At 44.3% G+C, this 23,691-nt stretch overlaps 1 protein-coding gene across 1 annotated transcript; it reads right to left on the bottom strand.

Moving 5' to 3' along the window:
- Positions 1 to 6,157: 6,157 nt before the first annotated feature.
- DYRK2 (dual specificity tyrosine phosphorylation regulated kinase 2) lies at positions 6,158 to 20,067 on the bottom strand. The gene is made up of 3 exons (XM_073651746.1): positions 19,610 to 20,067; positions 17,866 to 17,990; positions 6,158 to 9,474 (listed from the first exon to the last, which is right to left on the bottom strand). Exons 1-3 carry the CDS (start codon positions 19,653 to 19,655, stop codon positions 7,873 to 7,875), a joined length of 1,773 nt encoding a protein of 590 aa, XP_073507847.1. The 5' UTR covers positions 19,656 to 20,067; the 3' UTR covers positions 6,158 to 7,872.
- Between the last annotated feature and the right edge of the window lie 3,624 nt (positions 20,068 to 23,691).

Genomic DNA, 23,691 nt, shown 5'->3' with positions numbered 1-23,691 from the left:
TTTTAGTGAAAAAAAGGTAAATGTTCATTTTTTCCTTCCACATTGCTTCGGTTCCTGTGAAGCACGTGCAGAATTAATAAACTACTGCAATGTAGTTGTGAGCACCTTGAGGAGTGCAGTTTTTAGAATGGTGTCACTTCTGGGTATTTTCTGACATAAAGGCCCCTCAAAGTCACTTCAAATGTGATGTGGTCCCTAAAAAAAAAAAAAGGTTTTGCAAATTTTGCAGGAAAAATTAGAAATCGCTGGTCAACTTTTAACCCTTATAACTTCCTAACAAAAAATAATTTTGTTTCAAAAATTGTGCTGATGTAAAGTAGAGATGTGGGAAATGTTATTTATTAACTATCTTGTGTGACATAACTCTCTGATTTAAGGGAATTGAATTCAAAGTTTAAAAATTGCACAATTTTCACTAAATTTCCATTTTTTCCCCAAATAATAGGTTATGTTGAAGACATTTTACCACTATCATGAAGTACAATATGCCACAAAAAAAACAATCTCAGAATCAGAGAGATCTGTTGAAGAATGGCGTTATTACCTCATAAAGTGACAGTGGTCAGAATTGTAAAATTTGGCTTGGTCATTTAAGGACATAATTGGCTCCGTCACTAAGGGATTAATAAATAATCCATTTTCCGGTCCATGGGATCTTTGAGCTGAGAGGAGTCCTCAAATGGTAGAGCAGTCTTCTTTGCCATTCTAGCTACCTGAATATCCACCTTTGGAATATCTGACCAACATTTGGCTATATTTTCCTCAAGGGGAAATCTAACCTTCATTTCTCCTGGAATGTTCAGCCATTTCTCTGGGAACTCCCATTCATTCAGTATTAAACTCTGTATATTATCATGAATGGAGAATACCAACGTCCTTTTTGACGTTAACCCTCTGAATATCTCATCTCGAACGTTTTGAGTGGTCTTCTTTTCCTCTACCTCCATTCTATTTATTCCTTACAGCAGACAACAGTTCACCCATATCTTCTGAGGAAAAATAATACTTTTCATCTTCCTTTAAGTTACGATTCGAGCTTAATTCTGCTTCTTTCAGCCACTTGTCTGAAATGGAAATGTCTGCCTCAGAGAGTCAGAACTGTCCCTGGGATTGTACTCTCTTTATTGCTGATGACAGGCCCAGAGAGGCAGAGTGAGAGGCGGAGGCTAGTCAGGATTGAATCTCCTGCCATACCATTCCTCTTACATAAGGGAAGGCTGTTCCTCTTTTATAATCTTCTCCGCACACCCCTGGCATAAAAGTTTTTTTTATGAGCAGATGGGAGCTTTTTAACACAGATGGCACAATTGGGGTTTGTAGTTTTCTCCCTCACTCTTCGTGCAAGAGCCTTGTTTCCCTAAAACAAAAGAGGGGAGACCACCTAAATTTGGATCCTGCCCAAAAGAGTGGGGACTTGCCCATATCAGCAATACCTACTGGGCCTGGGTTTGCACTGGACTCTGCAGATGCAGATCTTAGGGACACCACACCCTCCATAGTCAAAGACCTTCTTATCAGAGTCTCTTATAAGGGCAGAGACCGTTATCAGCGTGCCAGCATCCAGCTGGATGAAAAGATTTCCTCTTCATTTGAGAAAAAAAAACGGCTCAGGGATCCTTTAATATGTAGTTCCAGTGGTCCATTTTCAAATTCCCAGCTTGAGACGCCAAGCATTCCACGCTGGAACACACCCGTAAGTGAAGTCAAGCACGTAGGATCCTGGGAACTTGCGGTACTTCCTGCATGTGCAACAATCGCTAACATGGAGGGAAGGAGGAAGACTGTGGCTGAGGAGCTACAGGAGGACCCCAGCCCCGACACCATTCAGCATTACCCTTAGGCACAGGAGAGTGATGAGGTCCCGCCCCCGAAGTAGCGGGAGCAGCATGAGGAGGAAGGCAGCGCGATTGGCCTCTGCAGCCTGGCTTAAAGGAGTTATTCACTACTAGGACAACCCCTTCTTAAACTAAACATTAGGCCCCGATAAAATAAAAACACCTATACTCACCTCCCGTGCCGGCTCCAGCTGTGTCGGCACTCGCGGTCCCGTGGCTGTGATGCTGTGAAATGACACGTGATGCCCAGCGCCCAATCAGGGCTGGTGTCACTGTCCCCACCTTTGCACGAACTGAACATGAAGAGGAAGCCAGGGTTCAGCGGATCCCGGACTTCCTCTTCATGCTCAGTTCGTCCGAAGTTGGGGAGTGACGCCAGCGCTAATTGGGCACTGGGCATCACTCACGTGTCATTCCACCGCATCACAGCCCCAGGACCACGAGTGCAGACATCGCTGGAACGGAGCTGGCAAGGGAGGCGAGTATAGGAGGTTTTTTTTATTTTTATCAGGGCCGAACATTAGTTTAAGAAGGCGTTGTCCTAGTAGTGGACAACCTCTTTAATCCTGATAAGCTTCCGAAGTGACTGCTCGCTGGCCACAACCACTGCTGCTCCGCTGGTTGGATAAACCAACTTCAATATGTACCAAAAGGGAGAAATGTGGGTGTGCTGCGCTGATGGTAAGGAATTCACAGGATTCAGATGAATAGAATAAAGATTGTGATGCCCCTGAGGAACAGGTCCGTTCAAACTAAACATGCATTGGAAATAAACTACAATCTATTTCTATAGATCTGAATCTTGTGAATTCCTTACCATTAGCGCAGTACACCTGCATTTCTCACTCTGGTGCATTATATGAAGCTGACACTTTAGTGGGAAATGTATTATCCATGGAACCAAAGGATAAAACTTTTATGCTTTCCGAAAACAGCGGCCATTGTCAAGAGCATTGTTCTCATATGCGCAATTTGTAATATTTTGAGGTGTTGCCTTTTTGACGGTGTCTACCCATTGATTGCACGACTAAATGATATCTATTCCACTGTTGTAGGCATGAAGTTGGCATTTTGAATTGGGAAAATGAAAAACTGTTTCCCCTAAATAAACATTTGTGAAATAATAGGCGTTGCCTTCTGCATCCTGATAGAGAGGAACCTGGCATCCCGATTTTCAGGATTGTAGGGGGTTGGACATTTATGGCATGTCTAATCTGTAAGCCATCACTATTTTCTAGTGTGAAACCCTTTAAAGACAAGGTCAACTATTCATATGACAGAATACGAATGATGAGCTTTTCCGAATCTTCATAGAAGCAAAAAGTCTCAATCAATAAAGGCAAAAAGGGACATACATTTTATTCTGAAATGATCTCTGGCCACGACAATAAAATTTAACAAATATTCACTGGAAAGTCATACTTTCATCATAAAACTGGCCACTGATTCTAGTCCACTAGAACATCTCCAATGTAAAAAGTGGAGCCAGCAGCATCGCACAGAAAATGTACACAAAATATACACAAATCCACATTCAATCCAAGTGTTTCACATATCAGTACACACAATTGCAGCATATTACAGTCACATGTCTAAGATGTTGCTCAAGAAGCAAAAGCGAAAGCCTAAGGTCGTGGTTATTACAATCAATCCCAAAAGCGAGAATGCTTTGAAGACCTTGTAAGAAGCAGGTTTCGTGTATTCGATCCCTCATGTGGCATTCAACATTCTCTATTTAAGATGCTGGAGGACTCGGATTAATAACCACAGACTTTAAACTACTGTGAGAATTCACATAGAAGTCTTCGGAAGAAAATATCTGCCAAGATGTAAAAACAAAAAAAAGAAACTTCAATAAAAGATAACTCACATTGTCATGTTTATTATAGACGTGAACATGGGGCTACATTGTAATCTAGAGAAAAGCATGAATCCATTAGAAACCCTTATAATAAAGGGTACTAGACTTACCGACTGTCCATCTGGATTACAGTACAGCCCGATGTAAGAGCATATGCACTCCAAGGTCAGACACGAAAAGAGGCTCAAATGCCTTGCACCTAGTATAAGTCCCCGGCTCTGTTCACGAGGCCAGGTTATTAGAAAAGGAATGCACTTTGGTTCTTACCAAATGTCCTGGGATTGAACACACTACAAAAACTGAAAAAAATATTTGAGGTAATTCTGCCAAAAAAAAGAAAAGACTTCCCACCGAGTGTAGCATAATAAAACATTGTACAAAAAGAAGGAAGGATCGGTGTACCAACGTAGGGAACCAGTAAATCATGGATTGTACCTGGAGATTGACTTAGAGCTTCCTCAACACTTCAATAGCATGGAAGGAATTTCCAGCAGTCTGGTCAGCGAGAAGAAAACAATACTATTGTTATCGTTCCTTGTAAGGCCTCGAAGTAAGATGGTGATATTAAGACAAGTCCTTCCAATCTGTAATAAAAATGCCTTTACCGTAAAAAGTAAAATGAGGCCAAAACATGCCATCAATAACAGAAAGGCACATGGTTCACAAAGGGCACAATTTATATCTGGTATTGTTAATGCCAACTCCTTCTGTTGCTGCACTTTAATTATGAACACGCTTATGTGTTACATAAACCCCAGAGGGTTCATAAAACTGAGCTAAACAAGGCTGCAACCAAAGAAACAGCAACGTATTGTGCCATCACGACCGATGTGAATAGTCAAGGCGTCCCTCGATAATGGGAACCTGTGAGACGCAATATTGTTTCCAGGACAACTTTTAGCAGCTCAGCCCTTAAGAAAGTAATGACAAACTTGCACTTAACATGCTTAGTGTTTTCCGCTTTACACTACAAAAGGCTTCAAAGAGAGCAGCTATAAATTGAGACATTGCATGGCTGTAAGTTCAAAAGTAAAAATAGAAGTGTTCAATGAGATTAGAAGAATATGGCTTCTTCCTTTGGGAAATAGCGCCACTTATGTCCTCAAGCTAGGTCTGGTACAGCAGCTCTTCTCCATTTACTTGAATGGGGCAGAGCTGCACTACCATACACTGCCCATGGACAATAGTGGCGCTGCTTCTCAAAGAAGGCAACCATGCTTTTCTATATAATATACAACTCCTTCAAAAGAGTCCCGGCACTCTAAGCTACAGACACAAAATAGATGACGAAATAAGTGCATTCAATGCCCAGCGGGCGTAGGACACATACAACATATTAATGGGCTCATAGTTAAATTAGAATTTAGAATATATAGTCAGTATTCTGCTGGCCCCGTCAGTGACGGCCAGTGATTTTTTCACTAAACACAATGTGCAAATTACCAGTGTGAATATTTAGTCTGATAACTATATAGAAATAGCCTTCTATAATAAATACATTCCTATAATTAGAGCAGAGGGCTAGGATTTCTTCATATTAACTAAGAATATTAACTCTGAAATTAGGGATCAACACAGTTTACCTGTGAAAAGATTACAAACACTGTAAAACAAAGTGTTACAAAATACATGTTGCCTTGAATCAGCGCCGACTGAACTTTGCCTTTACTAAACGTTTTTAAGAAAATGGACCACCAGCAGATTTAGTGGTATTGGGGGACCATGCTTTAAGTGCAACTAGAAAAATACAGCTGCAGGTTTACAGAGTAAAGAAAAAGGGTTAACAGTCATTCCTTCAAAGGATCAGTCTTTTCAGTATTCTACCATCTGGATATATTGGGCTATGGTCGAAATATTAGAGGGATTTATAGATTTTTTTTTGTAAAGATTTTAATTATAAATGTCATTAAATGTAAGCTAACTGCTACTAGAATTTAATGGTATTCTGACAGTGTCATGAAAGCAGGGAAAGACAATATCCAACTTTGAACTGTACAATCCATTTCACATAGAGGGTCTCCCGACCAGCAAATTCTGACAGGTCAGACTACCTGGAGCACCAATGCTGAAAAGGGAAGCCATGGGGTAAGTTTTTTTAATGCCTCAACTAAAGCCCCGCACATACTAGATTATAGTCGCCCAAAGCTAACAATTTAAAGGGAATCTGTCACCCTCCTGGGACCTATCAGACAGCTAATATGGCCATACAGGTGACAAGTTTACATTTCTATCTGTATGGCTCATATTAGCAGTTTGATTGCTGTGTAATACCTTTTTATTAAATTATTTCTGCCAAGCTTCGCGTCCGGGGGACGCCAAGAAATGCCCTCCTACTAGCTTCATTTATATAATCACCCCACCTCCCCTGCACGTCACAGGGTCCTGTGATGTGCAGTTCCCTGCCGGATCCCGCGTCTGCTCAGTTTCCCCTGTATGAACGGCGCACTTCTTCATGCTGTCAGTGTAGTGTTGTGGAGCAGGGAACTTGTGCGCAGGCGCTGGGAAGGCAGAGTGACTCACCAGCGCCTGCGCACAAGTTTCCAGCAGCACAAGGCTATACAGACGGAAGGAAGAAGAGCGCCGTCCGTACAGGGGAAACTGTGCAGGCGTGGGATCCAGCCGGGAACTGCACGTCACAGGGCCCTGTCACGTGCAGGGGAGGTGGGGGTGAGTATGGAAATGAAGCAAGTAGGCGGGCATTTCTTGGCGTCCCCCTGACGCGAAGCTTGCCAAAACTAATTTATTAAAAAGATTTTACACAGCAATCAGACAGCTAATATGGGCCATACAGGCAAGTACAGATTCACATTTCTATCACCTGTCTGATAGGTCCCAAGGGGAGGGGGGGGTGGTGACAGATTCCCTATAAGCCAACTGTCTAGTATGTACTGGGATCTCGGACTCTGCCTCCCAGATAATGTCGGGTGAGATAAGGATTGGGCACTTTGAATTAAAATACCAGACCATTTTGTTCTCTACCAATGCAAATTTGCAGCAGCTTACTCTGCTCTCCCTATAGAGAACACATGAACACTCGACCCAGCTAAGCATTCATGTCCATGGAGGAGAAAGCTGTTGGCTAAGAACTTAAGGCGTTTGGGCACCTTAAGAACTGTGAGGTACTGAAATCCATAGCCATCCAAAACCTAAAGTAATTCCTACTCATATTTTGTATACCTTGACACGATTAGTACAGGTCCTAAATGGGGGTGGTACATAAAAGGGATTCTCTCCTTAGGAATGAATTAGTATTTGTGAAACACCAGTTCAATTTTTATTGCAGGACAGATGAGTTAAGATCTTGCAGCACCTTACACTTTTTAATCTCAAGGGAAGACAAGGAGCCTGGAAGACCCCCTTTCCTTCTTAATCAAATTACACTTTGGAACTTGTAAATGCACTTACATTTTTCTACTTTCCAAATGTTTAACTACTACACTAGCATTCTCTTTCTTTTTTGCTTCTTCTGCAGGGATTCTCTCCTTAGTGGTCCCGGTGTCATACCCCACTCCATGACACTCTGAACTATGCATAACATAGCAGATTGCTGAATAAAAAGTGGGGTTGCTTGGGCATATAAAATAAAAAGTTGGTGTGTACCTGACAATCTCTAAGTACCTAAAAATAATAAATACATGTATCGAAGTCTTTAAAAAGGTTCACTTTCCCTCATACGTGTTTACTTGCTTAAAAACCTTGTCCATCAATTCATTAAAAGACCTCAAAAAAATATGCAAAATGCATACCCAACAAGGCATCTTTTCACTCCAACTGGGCACCGCATATGTATACCATAGTGTGTGTCTGTACGAAGTAGCTGAAATAATACAGGGCTAGATTGTTGTAGTACGACAGTCACGGCTTTAAAAATGCATCAATGCTAGTTAAACCATCTGAAAACAATAAGTTAGGTTTAACAGTCACCAAGTCAGTGGCCAGCCACTGATTTTGACACTTTCTAGGCAAAGCCAATTATAAACTATATACTTTAAAAAATGATAAAACCTTAAAGCATCGTCCCCAAAGTTTAAATACAAAATTGCATTGTTACTAAAAAAAAAAAAAAAAAGACAATGGCTGAACAGAAAGTTGGTACAAACAGAGCGATTAAAAATATTCTGAATGTGAGCTGTAAGCATAAGGCTCAACAAGGTGTTCAAAGAGTTGTTCATTAGATCAGCTAACAAGCTTTGGCAACACAGTCCTCTGCTGAATATTTCCATTGGCATCAGTCATTTGGGCCAAATTAGTTCTTAGTTTTGCAGCTGAGCCTGATGTGGGAGGTAACTTAGAAATGGATGTTATAGCACCAGAGCTTTCAGTTATTCTTTTGGAAGAGGCCTTTTCTCCAGTTGGAGGCTTTGGCAAGCGTCTACGTAGCCAATGGTGTCGTAATGCCTGGCTGGGCGTCATGCGCAAAGCAGGATCCCATTCTAAACACTGTGCTAAAAAATCAAGAAACAAGGGATCATCACAGCCTTTCAATGCAGTTACCCAGTCCCTACTCCCAGGAGGGCCTCGTAGTTTTCCTCTTCGAGAACGGCTGCCATTGAGAACCACAGACCCATCTGGCAGAGTTGTAACAGTGCAATAACGAGGGTAACCTTTGGAGCTAACAAAATTCTTGCCTCGTTTTGAAGAATCAAGCAATTTTTGAGATGGCATCCCAAGTAATTCAATCATACATGCCAACTGATCTCCTTCATCTTCACCAGGTAAAAGTGGATAACCAGTCAACAATTCTGCTAGAATGCAGCCCAAGCTCCACATGTCAATAGGCATGCCATAGCGACCACCAAGTATAACCTCTGGAGCTCGATAAAAGCGGGACTGTATGTATGTGTACACACGCTGATGCTCATAACAGCTGGAACCAAAATCAATCACTTTGATGCCACTTCTACCCTGTTGTTTCAATAAAATATTTTCCGGTTTAAGGTCACAGTGGATTATTCTGTTTTTGTGCAAAGCATCCAAGCACTGTAAAATTGAGTGCGCAAACTTGCGGACTAAAGGCAGGCTGAAGCCTTGAAATTTGTTTTTCTTTATGAGCTCGTAGAGGTTCATGCTCAGCAGCTCGAACGTCATGCAGATATGATTGCGGAATGTAAAGTTCTCCAACATGTGGATGACATTCATGTTGTTGTCTTTATCCTGCTTCTTTAGGTGCTCCAAGATCCGGATTTCTTCTGCAGCTTGACGATGGAAACGTTTCTCATTCCTAACCATTTTTAAGGCCACGTGCTGATGGAGTTTGTGATCATAAGCCTTCACAACTTGCCCAAAGCTTCCTTTGCCAATTACCTTAAGAACTTCGTAACGGTAAGCGACATGATCATGTGGCACTTGCACATACGAACCCTGTTCATCATCGTAACCACCATTATTTGAACCACCAATCACACCTTGACGCTTCTTTGCATTTGGACCCAAAAAATGAATTTCAGGATAGTTGAAAATTTCATGGTGTTCGAAAGCAGTCAGTTTTTGCATGTATTGCTTCATTGCTTGTTCTGGGGTTAATGAAGAGGACTTTACTTTGGTTGTCCCATCTGAGGATTTCAAAGAGCTAGAACTTCCTTGTCTACGGTGTGTGCTTTCGAGTTGTCTATCGGAAACAACAGGTAATCCAGTTTTACTAACAGCTGTGAGCCCGTTGGGTTGTGTTGTCAGAACAGTCCTTTTGTTGCTATTGTCTTCAAACAGCTGCTGAACCTGGATCTGTCCATGGCTGCTAATGTGCAGATGTTCATTCATCGTGTGCTTATTGCCTCCAATCTGAAATACACAATTTTATGTGTTAAGTTTTTTGTTTAAAGGAAACAATTATATTAACCATCTCAGAAAATATATCAGCATTGCTGTGAACCTTGCTCTGGCACATTGCTTGCATACCTCAACCAGGCAAAATGATAATGCTGTTTACTTTACATATCTGTTCATACACAGTGATAGATCCCGACACCTAGTCACCATTGTTTTTCCTTCAAATTTCCAAGGCATTAAAAAGGGGCTGTCCGAATAGGACAATTCCAAAAAGGGAAGTTATCATCAGAAAATGACCTATTGTTTAAAGGGAATCTGTCAGAAGATTTCACACCCGAACTATTTATATGAGCATGTATAGTGCCTTGAAAAAGTAATCATACCCTGTGAACTTTTTGGGTATATGCACACGATGCAGAAATGCTCAGGATTTTTTCCTGAGCATTTCTGCATCTCTCTGGCAGGAAAAAACGCATGCGGATTGTACATGCAGTTTCCTGCCAGGGACATGCGGAAATGAAGCGTTCTTCACTTTCATTTCCGCATGCGGGTTGACAAGCGCTTCCCAAGTGATTTTAGCATCACTTGGAAAGTGCTTGTCAACTTTACACTATATAAATCCATGCAACCATGCATGGATTTATATAGTGTGTGAATGTCAAAAAATAAAAAATAAATATATACTTTACCCTCTTATGCCCCCGGTGTCCTGCTTCGCTCGGTCCCGGCTGCCGGCAGTAAAGACTTTAGGACCTTCCGACGTCAGCGTCACGTGACCCGTCACATGACTCTGACGTCAGCGAAGGTCCTTCTTCATTCAACCCCGAAGTGCCGGGAACCAAGCAGGAGCGCTGCGTGGGCCGTCAGAAGGTGAGAATATATATATTTTTTATTTTATTCTTTTTTTTTTTTAATGGTACCTGGGTCTGGATGAGAGTCCTCTCATCCACACCCGGGTACCATCCGCACATTAGACCGCATGAAAAGCGCATCAACATATACAGTGATGCGGATTCCATGCGGTCTAATGCAAGTCAATGGCGGCAAAAGAGCAGCGTTTCCGCAAAATTAAATGACATGCTGCGGATTTTTGAAAAATCCGCATCATGGGCACAGCACATGCGGATTTCAATTGGGTAACATTGCTGCCCTTCTACCATGCGTTTTTAATGCGTTTCCGCGGCGTTTACGCAACTGCAAAAACGCCGCGGAAACGCATGAAAAACGCATCGTGTGAACTCAGCCTTTCACTCACAAAATTAAATGTATTTTATGTGATATACCAACACAAAGTAGCAAATATTTGTGAAGTGTAAAAGAAATGATACATGGTTTTATAAATATTTAAAAATATAAATCTGAAAATTGTGACGTGCATTTGTATTCAGCCCCCTGTAGTCTGATGACACTAAAAATCCTGAGGGACCAATTGCCTCCAGAAGTCACATAATTAGTAAATGAAGTCCACTTGTGTGTAATTTAATATCAGTTTAACTACAGTTGTTCTATGGAGGCCTCAGAGGTTTGTTTGAGAATATTAGCGATCAAACAGAATCATGAAAACCAAAGAACACACCAGACAGGTCAGGGATAAAGTTGTGGAGAAAAGTAAAGCAGGGTCAGGTTATAAAAAAAAATAGCCCAAGCTCCGAACATCTCACGGAGTACTGTTCAATCTACCATTAAAAAATGGAAGAAGTATAGCACAACTGCAAACGTACCAAGACATGGCCGTCCACCTAAACTGACATCCCAAAGGAAAGAGAGCACTAATTAGAGAAGCAGCCAAGAGGCCCACGGTCACTCTGGAGGAACTGCAGACATCTACAGCTCAGTTGGGAGAATCTGTCCACAGAACAACCATTAGTCGTGTACTCTACAAATCTAGCTTTTATGGAAGAGTGGCAAGAAGAAAGTCATATCTGAAAGCAAGTCATTAGAAGTCCTGTTTGCAGTATGGAAAAAGTAATGTAGGGGACAAAGGGAGTGGGTGTAAGACGGTGCTCTGGTCAGATGAGACCAAAGTAGAACTTTTCGGGCTAAATGCAAAATGTTATGTGTGGCAGACAACACTGCACATTACCTTGAAAACAATATCCCCACAGTAAAACATGGCTGATGTCAGCATCATGCTGTGGGGAGGCTTCTCTTCAGCAGGTTAAGGGAAGTTGGTCAGAGTTGATGGGAAGATGGATAGAGCGAAATACAGGGCAATCCCGAAGGAAAACCTATTAGAGACTGCCAAAGATTTGAGACTTGATGCGTAGATTCTCCTTCTAGCAAGACAATGACCCTAACCATACTATCAGACCTACAATGGAATGGTTTAGAGCAAAACATATTCATGTGTGTGAATGGCCCAGTCACCGTCCAGACTGAAATCCCAATGAGAATCTGTGGCAAGACTTAATTGCTGTTCACAGACGCTCTCCATCCAATCTCACTGAGCTAGAGCTAGCTTGAAAAGAAGGATGTTCAAAAATGTCATCCCCTATATGTGCATAGCTGGTAGAGCATACATGTCAAACTCCAGCCCGTGGACCAAATCTGGCCCACAGGGTGATTATATTTGGCCCCCAACACCAGAACCACCACCCCTATGTGGGGCCCATTATTCTGTATGGAGGACTATGTGAGGTCCATTATACTGTATACTGGTTGGCCCCCAACTTTGTCCACGTTTTTCATTTTTGCCCTCTGTGTGTTTAAGATTGACATCCCTGTGGTAGAGACATACCCCAAAAGACTTACAACAGTAATTGCAGTAAAAGGTGGTCCTACAAAGTGTTCGGGGGGCATGGAATACAAATGCATATCACATTTTTCAGATTTATATTTTTAAAATATTTATAAAACCATGTATTATTTTGCTTTACACTTCACAAATACTAGCTACTTTGTGTTGGCATATCACATAAAATCATTAAAGTTTGTGGGTGTAACATGAAAAATTTCACGAGGTATCAATACTTTTTCAAGGCACTGTAGCTCTTCCAAAGATACAGTACAGACCAAAAGTTTGGACACACCTTCTCATTTAAAGATTTTTCTGTATTTTCATGACTATGAAAATTGTACATTCACACTGAAGGCATCAAAACTATGAATTAACACATGTGGAATTATATACTTAACAAAAAAGTGTGAAACAACTGAAAATATGTCTTATAATCTAGGTTCTTCAAAGTAGCCACCTTTTGCTTTGATGACTGCTTTGCACACTCTTGGCATTCTCTTCATGAGCTTCAAGAGGTAGTCACTGGAAATGGTTTCCACTTCACAGATGTGCCCTGTCAGGTTTAATAAGTGGGATTTCTTGCCTTATAAATGGGGCTGGGACCATCAGTTGTGTTGTGCAGAAGTCTGGTGGATACACAGCTGATAGTTCTACTGAATAGACTGTTAGAATTTGTATTATGGCAAGTAAAAAGCAGCTAAGTAAAGAAAAACGAGTGGCCATCATTACTTAAAGAAATGAAGGTCAGTCAGTCCGAAAAATTGGGAAAACTTTGAAAGTGTCCCCAAGTGCAGTTGCAAAAACCATCAAGTGCTACAAAGAAACTGTCTCACATGAGGACCGCCCCAGGAAAGGAAGACCAAGAGTCACCTCTGCTTCTGAGGATAAGTTTATCCGAGTCACCAGCCTCAGAAATCGCAGGTTAATAGCAGCTCAGATTAGAGACCAGGTCAATGCCACACAGAGTTCTAGCAGCAGACACATCTCTAAAACAACTGTTAAGAGGAGACTTTGTGCAGCAGGCCTTCATGGTAAAATAGCTGCTAGGAAACCACTGCTAAGGACAGGCAACAAGCAGAAGAGACTTGTTTGGGCTAAAGAACACAAGGAATGGACATTAGACCAGTGTAAATCTGTGCTTTGGTCTGATGAGTCCAAATTTGAGATCTTTGGTTCCAACCACAGTGTCTTTGTGCGACGCAGAAAAGGTGAACGGATGGACTCTACATGCCTGGCTCCCACCGTGAAGCATGGAGGAGGTGTGATGGTGGGGGGGGCTCTGCTGGTGACACTGTTGGGGATTTATTCAAAATTGAAGGCATACTGAACCAGCATGGCTACCACAGCATCTTGCAGCGGCATGCTATTCCATCCGGTTTGCGTTTAGTTGGACCATCATTTATTTTTCAACAGGACAATGACCCCAAACACACCTCCAGGCTGTGTAAGGGCTATTTTACCAAGAAGGAGAGTGATGGGGTGCTACGCCAGATGACCTGGCCTCCACAGTCACCAGACCTGAACCCAATCGAGATGGTTTGGGGTGAGCTGGACCGCAGAGTGAAGGCAAAAGGGCCAACAAGTGCTAAGCATCTCTGGGAACTCCTTCAAGATTGTTGGAAGACCATTTCCGGTGACTACCTCTTGAAGCTCATCAAGAGAATGCCAAGAGTGTGCAAAGCAGTCATCAAAGCAAAAGGTGGCTACTTTGAAGAACCTAGAATATAAGACATATTTTCATTTGTTTCACACTTTATTGTTAAGTTTATAATTCCACATGTGTTAATTCATAGTTTTGAAGCCTTCAGTGTGAATGTACAATTTTCATAGTCATGAAAATACAGAAAAATCCTTAAATGAGCAGGTGTGTCCAAACTTTTGGTCTGTACTGTATGTCCAACAATACCATTACATGGCAAGTCCATTCCTATGGTACCGAGAAATCACCAATTGTACTGATATGCAAATCGGGTTTAAGAGCAATTTGTAGATCTGAAGCCTCTGTCACTCCAGCTCTAATCCCTGCCCAGAGCCTCCTCAGACTTGAAGGATAGCCTCTGTGCTGTGTGACTGCAGGCAAAAAAAAGTTATCAGTCAAACAGAAGGAGGTGGCGCTGTGCAGGGAATAGAGCTGGAATGATGAGAGCTTCAGATCTATCATAGTCCTTCAGCCTCACCTGCATGTCAATTCAATCACTGATTTCTCAGTGACGCAAGAACTGACTGGCCATGTAAAGGCTTTGCTGGAGTTGTCTTTGAAAGAGCTGAATAAATATGTGGTGCGTGATTTAGTTTTTTTCCCTTTTGGGGGGGGGGGCAGAGTTTGGAGGTAATCCTGATGACAGATTCCCCTTAAATCACGTTTTTTTGTGTTACATGTACTGTATCTTTTAAACATTTTTGCCAGTGTTTCTTTTTGAGTTTTTTTCATATCACGATTTTTAGAAACTTTAAGCAATGCTTCATATCAGCAGAAACTATTATGACTGGTAACACCTCTATACACAGCTGATAACAAAATGAATCACAATAGATAATGTCACATATGAAGCGCCTCCCTTCACAATCACCTTTGCATAAGCTCATTAGTTGCTTCAATACAAAATATAGGGTCCATCTAACTATTTTGGTTAATGGATGTGTTGATTTCCTGAAACAGTAAGAAGTTAGAGTATAAGGATCTGTTTACATGAACCGATTTGCGGCACGATACGACTAACGACTGAAACTGTTAGCGATTGGCGGCTGTTTAAATACCTTTTTACACAGGCAGACCAAAGTAAACGATGCGCACTGAGCGATCTATAGTACAGGGTGGGCCATTTATATGGATACACCTAAATTAAATGGGAATGGTTGGTGATATCAACTTCCTGTTTGTGGCACATTAGTATATGGGAGGGGGAAAACTTTTCCAGATGGGTGGTGACCACGGTGGCCATTTTGAAGTTGGCCATTTTGAATCCAACTTTATTTTTTTCAATGGGAAGAGGGTCATGTGACACATCAAACTTATTGAAAATTTCATAAGAAAAACAATGGTGTGCTTGGTTTTAACGTAACTTTATTCTTTCATGAGTTTTTTTACAAGTTTATGACCACTTTTAAAATGTGTTCAAAGTGCTGCCCATTGTGTTGGATTGTCAATGCAACCCTCTTCTCCCACTCTTGACACACTGATAGGAACACCGCAGAAGAAATGCTAGCACAGACTCCCAGTATCCGTTGTTTCAGATGCCGCACATCTCGTATCTTGATGGTATGATGTGGTATATGGGGTACAAAGATAGTGGGGCCATTCTTCATCAATAGAAACCTCAATGCCACTGGATATCTGAAATTGCTACATGATGATGTGTTGCCCTCTTTATGCACTGAAGATGGCACGTTCCCTGAGGTTTTCCAACAAGATGGTGCACCACCACATTATGGGTGTCAGGTCCGAGCATTCCTACATGAACAGTTTCCTGGAAAGTGGATTGGTCGTCGTGGGCCAGTTGAATGGCCACCAAGGTCTCTCGATCTGACCCCCTTAGACTTTTATATTTGGGGTCATCTGAAGGCAATTGTCTATGCTGTGAAGATACGAGATGTGCAGCATCTGAAACAACGGATACTGGGAGCCTGTGCTAGCATTTCTTCTGCGGTGCTGCTATCAGTGTGTCAAGAGTGGGAGAAGAGGGTTGCATTGACAATCCAACACAATGGGCAGCACTTTGAACACATTTTAAAAGTGGTCATAAACTTGTAAAAAACTCATGAAAGAATAAAGTTACGTTAAAACCAAGCACACCATTGTTTTTCTTATGAAATTCTCAATAAGTCTGATGTGTCACATGACCCTCTTCCCATTAAAAAAACTAAAGTTGGATCCAAAATGGCCGACTTCAAAATGGCCACCATGGTCACCACCCCTCCAATATACTAATGTGCCACAAACAGGAAGTTGATATCACCAGCCATTCCCATTTAATTTAGGTGTATCCATATAAATTTCCCACCCTGTAGATAGCTCACTGCACATAAGCCGCCATGGTTCTCGGCAGTGCAAGTCCTGTTTACACTGGTTGATGCACTACCAAGAACGATGATTTTTTTGAGCGTTGCAAAAGAGCATTACACCCAATAAACTAGAAAAATGCTTGTTCAATGGGTATTCAGCAGCCTATTTACAAGTCAAGATAATTGTGAAGTGAGCATTAAGATCATTTCAGCCATAATCAAAGAGACTAGTCTGACAAGCCCATTGAAGACTTTAGCTGCTAGCTTTGGAGTCCACAGTAACCAAGCAATGTGAATGATTCTTCACTCATTCCATCATGGTGACTATGTGACATCTTTTTGTCATCAGGATAAAACTTGGAATTTATAAACAGCATTGCTAAAGAAACTAATTGGGATAACCATAACGTATTAGGCATCATAATTTATACAATTCTGTAATATAAAGGTGTCTCCAAGGTAACAGCTATTAACAGATATGAAAATGCCGTACACCAAGAAGAAAAGTTTGGTATTATTTATAATACTAGCTGGATCTACCATTGCAATATAATATATGCACCTCACAAAACAGATGGATCAGCTGACAAAGTCTTGTTTACTATGCATGCTTAATAAGTGCCCCCCGGACACGGATCAGACTGGTTGCTCTCCCAATCCTTGTTTCTCTGGGAGATAAATGGCATTTGAGGGGCCTGGCAGCTACTTATCCTTCTCTACCTATTGAAATAAACCCATGTGTAATGAGAAAGCGAGGCAGGATAGCGCTTTATCATTTACCTAAGCATATGGCCATCTTAAGTGTAACAAGAGAAGACATGCTTGAGGATATTGAAGGTATGCAACAGAATAGCACCAGAAGAAAACAAGGAAGTAAATAGATATTTACTACCAAATCCCTTCATTGTAGCTGGGAACTATATAGAGAAAGGGTCGCTGGACGGCCTGGTGAAACCATGAACACGACCGCCGAACAGCAGCAGAACGTCGAAGTGACATTTTATTCCTAAAATGTTTCAATACCGAGCAGCTGTCCGCCACCTGTCCGCCCAATACCCGGGCATCCAACAGCTGCTATACACTAAAAAGTAGAAAGGAGAAGTTTGTGTAAAACGGGCGCCACATGATATGACCCAATGTGACCCAGCATAGATAATTAACTAAAAACTCTGCATCCTCTAATGAATAATACAATGCTTGACTATAAAAAGCCATTAGCTGCCATTTGTATCTCTTAGAGAAAGTTCATAGAAGTCTGATCCAGAGTATGACAAAACGACTAAAACTGATTAATCTATAGGAAAAATCCGAAAGAACGCAAACGCAATATATACAAACACTAAAATAACACAAAACACAATATATACAAGCTCTAGAATAAAAATACTAAGACTGAAAAATGCCATTCATTCCTCCCTCCGGTAATGTACAGGAGAAGCCCTGGTGTACAGGAGCCTTGCAGCCTCCCCAGCAGACATGAAACAGAGACGCATCTGCTGCTTGGCTCTCACCCTCACTGTACCTTGCACATTTATTTCTATAAATATCAATGTCTTGGCTCAATTTAGAAGCCAAGAAGACGGTTAACAGACAAATTAGGAACGTGATAGAAAACAGGCAGGAGTGAAAGGCTAATATATGACCTGGCCATCCAAGACGCTTACCGTGTGTGCTGCGTTGCTGGTTCTTAAGGGCGGCAATGATATCGGTGACGACGGCCCTGTACCGGCTGCAGAACGGGGCAAGGCCGGAGATGGCTGCAATTGACTAGTACCTTCACTTCCTCTGCCTAAAATACAAGAGGAAAAACATGATTCAAAACAGTTATAGCAAATATGTACATCTCGCCAAACGTCCGATGCCGAGTGCAGTGCACCATGTGAGAGGCCTGCTATATCCAATATAACGGAAAACCGCCAGCGTCCAGCAGAGATGTATGGCCGTGATACACAGCACAAAAATACACTTTCAGTATAGTGCAGCATATAGAATGGATAGGAAAAGGTGCACAACATAAGAGATAAGACATGGGCCTACTGTACCCTACACATACGACCGTACCCTACAGAGCGTGGTCATAACTCACTGCCATGCCCTATGCAATATCGGCGCAGACAGCCGTGCCCCATGCGGAATAACGGCGCAGACGACCGTGCCCCAGACAGAGCGTTCATAAGTCACCGCCATACCCTACAGAGAATATCACCGCAGAAAAATGTGCCCTACACAGAGCGTTCATAAGTCACCGCCATACCCTACAGAGAATATCGCCGCAGATGGCCGTGCCCTACACAGAGCGTTCATAAGTCACCGCCATACCCTACAGAGAATATCGGCGCAGACGGCCGTGCCCCATACAGAGCGTTCATAAGTCACCGTCATACCCTACAGAGAATATCACCGCAGAAAAACGTGCCCTACACAGAGCGTTCATAAGTCACTGCCATACCCTACAGAGAATATCGCCGCAGACGGCCGTGCCCTACACAGAGCGTTCATAAGTCACCGCCATACCCTACAGGGAATATCACCGCAGAAAAACGTGCCCTACACAGAGCGTTCATAAGTCACTGCCATACCCTACAGAGAATATCGCCGCAGACGGCCGTGCCCTACACAGAGCGTTCATAAGTCACCGCCATACCCTACAGAGAATATCGCCGCAGACGGCCGTGCCCTACACAGAGCGTTCATAAGTCACCGCCATACCCTAGAGAATATCGCCGCAGACGGCCGTGCCCTACACAGAGCGTTCATAAGTCACCGCCATACCCTACAGAGAATATCGCCGCAGACGGCCGTGCCCTACACAGAGCGTTCATAAGTCACCGCCATACCCTACAGAGAATATCGCCGCAGACGGCCGTGCCCTACACAGAGCGTTCATAAGTCACCGCCATACCCTACAGAGAATATCGCCGCAGACGGCCGTGCCCTACACAGAGCGTTCATAAGTCACCGCCATACCCTACAGAGAATATCGCCGCAGACGGCCGTGCCCTACAGAGAATATCGGCGCAGACAGACCATGCCAGGTGCCGACCCCAATGCCAGCCACACATCACAGACATATTGTGCGGACTCCAGACTGGGCACATGGGACAGAACACACTAGGACCAGCCATTCGGCCATTGTTCCGGACTTCCCATTGGATGGACGCTTTCCTTAGTGACAGGTCGCCCGGTCACCGCCGTGCCCAGCACCGTCTCCAGGTGCACGGACAAGAGAAAGCGGGGAAGGCAGGTGGTGACCCCTTCAGGCCCCCGGCAGGCCTGGAGGAACATGTCTGGAGAGGGTGGCAGCACAGGAAATGGCCACAGATGGGAGCGTGCAGCAGCAGGCGCCGTCCGCTCACCGACACCATATCCTCGGAGCTCACACTCCATTGTCCCCCGATCAGCTCTTACCGCTCGGATGCACCGCAGCAGCCGCACACGGTTTCCTCGTTAACATGGCGGCTGAGCAGGGCGAGCACAGCCGGGAGCAGGGACCTGAACCCCGGACTCGTGATCCCCCACCGTCTCCACGACCTCCGCTCCCCGGCTTCGTCTCCGACCAGCGCGGCAGCGCCCCGGCATCCCCGACCTCGTCACCGACTCACACACAGCACGGGCAGCCCTCCGCTCCCAGGCGATCACCCAGGGGAGTCAGTGTGGGAGGAGAGCAGCCGGGAACACAGGCTCCGCCCCCCGCAGTGCAGTCACTCCCACACACTGACCGCCCACACGCCTCACCGACACTCGGACAGGCAGAGCGGCGGCCGCTGGGGCTGCTGTAGAGGCCGTACTGGCCTGTCTGACAGGGAGGCGGGCGGCGGTCATACGCCCTGGAGCTGGAGGAGGAGACGCGACTTCTGGTGACCAACCGTTGGCGAGCGGCTGTAGTGTTGCTAAGCAGCGACATGACACAATATGTACAGACTATCAACAAGAAAAAGCCGTGCGGGAGGGCGTTTGTTTTTAAGAATTAAAGTGGCAGGAGGCGGTGGCTATTCATGCAGATGGCTGTCACACGATAGGAGACGAGGACGGGCCCGAGAAGCGAGAAGTAGCTGCTGACAGAGGCAGAGGCTGTGAGTGGTGCGGTCCTGTAGCCTCTCCAGCATGGCGCCCCCTAATCCCCAGGCTCACACACTGCACCCAAACCGCCAGCACATGGGCAGAGGGCTGACAATGCTCTCTGGTGACCGTCACTATGGTGCTAGGGCTGCTTTGTTTAGTTTGGCAGCCATCCATTGTCACCTGCTGCCATCAGTGAAGTGTGTGGAGATTTCCCCACTCGTGTCATCCACAGGGCTGTAGAAGTTACTGGTTATTAGTTTATACTGGTTTACTGACAGAGCTATTGTGTGTTAGCAGCCCTGATAGAAGAGGCCTGATCCTGGAGACCATGGCTGGAGGGTGCATTATATATAATAATCTTTATTTTTATATAGTACCAACATATTCCACAGCGCTTTACAGACATCATCACTGTCCCTATTGGGACTCACACGCTAGATTCACTATCAGTATGTCCTTGGTGTGTGGGAGGAAGCCGGAGGAAACCCACGCAAACATGGTGGGATGACCTGTATATGGACAGTACAGGGCTCCCTATATAGCATTATGGCCAAGATCTATGCATTATGTAATAACCCTCATCTCTAGCAATGGCCCCGGACCTCCAGGGGTCTCACACAGGGCCGGCATCATCACCCGGGCAAGTGCCGGGGCCCTGAGCAGGAGGGGGGCCCACTCGCCGTCGGGCACCCCGGCGCACTATGGGACCCGTGAGCGGTGTGGTGCCGGTGTCAGTGCCCGCTCCCCCCTGCTTGCTCAGGGCCCCGACACAATACTTAGCTCTCCCCGTGCCTCTGCAGCAGCTCCGGTCTTTTCCGCGGCTGCTGCACTGTGACGGTCAGAGGGCGCGGTGACGTCTTTACACCACGCTCTCTCCTGAGCCATCACAGGCAGCGCAGAGCGGGAAGACGCCGGTGGGGGTGAGGGGTCCGGAGCAGCGGCAGCAGGTGAGAAGTGAGGTGTGTATTTGAATTTTTTTATTTGTATGGAGGCATGGGGCATTATATGGTGGGGGGAACAAGTGACATCCTGCATGGGGCATTATATGGTGGGGGGAACAAGTGACATCCTGCATGGGGCATTATATCGGGGGGGGTGACATCTTGCATGGGGCATTATATGGGGGGGTACAAGTGACATCCTGCATGGGGCATTATATGGGGGGAGGTGACATCTTGCATGGGGCATTATATGGGGGGGGATAAGTGACATCCTGCATGGGACATTATATGGGGGGGTGACATCCTGCATGGGGCTTTATATGGGGGGGAGTGACATGCTGCATGGGGCATTATATGGGGGGAAATGACATCCTGCATGGGGCATTATATGGGGGGGAAGTGACATCCTTCATGGGGCATTATATGGGGGGATGTGACATCCTTCATGGGGCATTATATGGGGGGGAGATGTGACATGCATGGGGCATTATATGGGCGGGAAGTGACATCCTGCATGGGGCATTATATGGGGTGGGTGACATCCTGCATGGGGCATTATATGGGGGTGAGAGGTGACATCCTGCATGGGGCATTATATGGGGGGGAGAGATGACATCCTGCATGGAGCATTATATGGGGGGAGAGGTGACATCCTGCATGGGGCATTATATGGGGGGGAAGTGACATCCTGCATGGGGCATTATATGGGGGGAAGTGACATCCTGCATGGGGCATTATATGGGGGGGAAATGTGACATCATGCATGGGGCATTATATGGGGGGGCGGAGAGGTGACATCCTGCATGGGGCATTATATGGGGAGGGGGAGGTGACATCCTGCATGGGGCATTATATGGGGGGGAGAGGTGACATCCTGCATGGGGCATTATATGGGGGGAAGTGACATCCTGCATGGGGCATTATATGGGGCGGAGAGGTGACATCTTGCATGGTGAATTATATGGGGGGGGAGAGGTGACATCCTGCATGGGGCATTATATGGGGGGGAAGTGACATCCTGCATGGGGCATTATATGGGGGGAAAGTGACATCCTGCATGGGGCATTATATGGGGGGGGAGAGGTGACATCCTACATGGGGCATTATATGGGGGAGAGAGGTGACATCCTTCATGGGGCATTATAAGGGGGGGTGACATCCTGCATGGGGAATTATGTGGGGGCCAGTATTCTGTATGGAGCATTACAAGGGGGCCAGTATCCTTTATGGAGTGTTATATAGGTGCCAGTATCCTGTATGGAGCATTATATAGGTGCCAGTATCCTGTATGGTGCGTTATATGGGGGCCAGTATCCTGTATGGAGCATTATATGGGGACCAGTATTCTGCATGGAGCATTATATGGGGGCCAGTATCCTGTATGGAGTACTATATGGCGCTCATTATTCTGTATGGAGCATTATATGGGGCCGATAATACTGTATGGAGGATTATACTGTCCGGTCTACACTGTGCGCTGCAAGGATTCCCTGGTTTTTGAGCTATTGTAGAATTTACAATAGATATCGCTCATGTAATGTAAGAAGTGAAATCTTTGGCATTGTCCTATACCTACAGTTATATGAAAAAGTTTGGGCACCCCTATTAATCTTAAGCTTAATGTTTTATAAAAATTGGTGTTTTTGCAACAGCTATTTCAGTTTGATATATGTAATAACTGTTGGACACAGTAATGTTTCTGCCTTGAAATGAGGTTTATTGTACTAACAGAAAATGTGCAATCTGCATTCAAACAAAATTTGTCAGGTGCATAAGTATGGGCACCCTTATCATTTTCTTGTTTTAAATACTCCTACCTACTTTTTACTGACTTACTAAAGCACTTTTTTTGATTTTGTAACCTCATTGAGCTTTGAACTTCATAGCCAGGTGTATGCAATCATGAGAAAAGCTACTTAAAGTGGCCACTTGCAAGTTGTTCTTCTGTTTGAATCTCCTATGAAGAGTGGCATCATGGGCTCCTCAAAACAACTGTCAAATGATCTGGAAACAAAGATTATTCAACATAGTTGTTCAGGGGAAGGATACAAAAAGCTGTCTCAGAGATTTAACCTGTCAGTTTCCACTGTGAGGAACATAGTAAGGAAATGGAAGAACACAGGGACAGTTCTTGTTAAGGCCAGAAGTGTCAGGCCAAGAAAAACATCAGAAAGGCAGAGAAGAAGAATGGTGAGATCAGTCAAGGACAATCCTCAGACCACCTCCAGAGAGCTGCAGCATCAACTTGCTGCAGATGGTGTCACTGTGCATCGGTCAACTATACAACGCGCTTTGCTCAAGGAGAAGCTGTATGGGAGAGTGATGCGAAAGAAGCCGTTTCTGCAAGCACGCCACAAACAGAGTCGGCTGAGGTATGCAAAAGCACATTTGGAGAAGCCAATTTCTTTTTGGAAGAAGGTCCTGTGGACTGATGAAACCAAGATTGAGTTGTTTGGTCATACAAAAAGGCGTTATGCATGGCGGCAA

The sequence above is a fragment of the Phyllobates terribilis genome, unplaced genomic scaffold (genome assembly GCF_046119375.1).
Source record: "Phyllobates terribilis strain yellow unplaced genomic scaffold, ASM4611937v1 Scaffold_11__3_contigs__length_659146591, whole genome shotgun sequence".
NCBI classification, from domain to species: domain Eukaryota; kingdom Metazoa; phylum Chordata; class Amphibia; order Anura; family Dendrobatidae; genus Phyllobates; species Phyllobates terribilis.
Note: the sequence above shows the minus strand (reverse complement) of the source record. Positions and strands in the feature narration are given on the sequence as shown.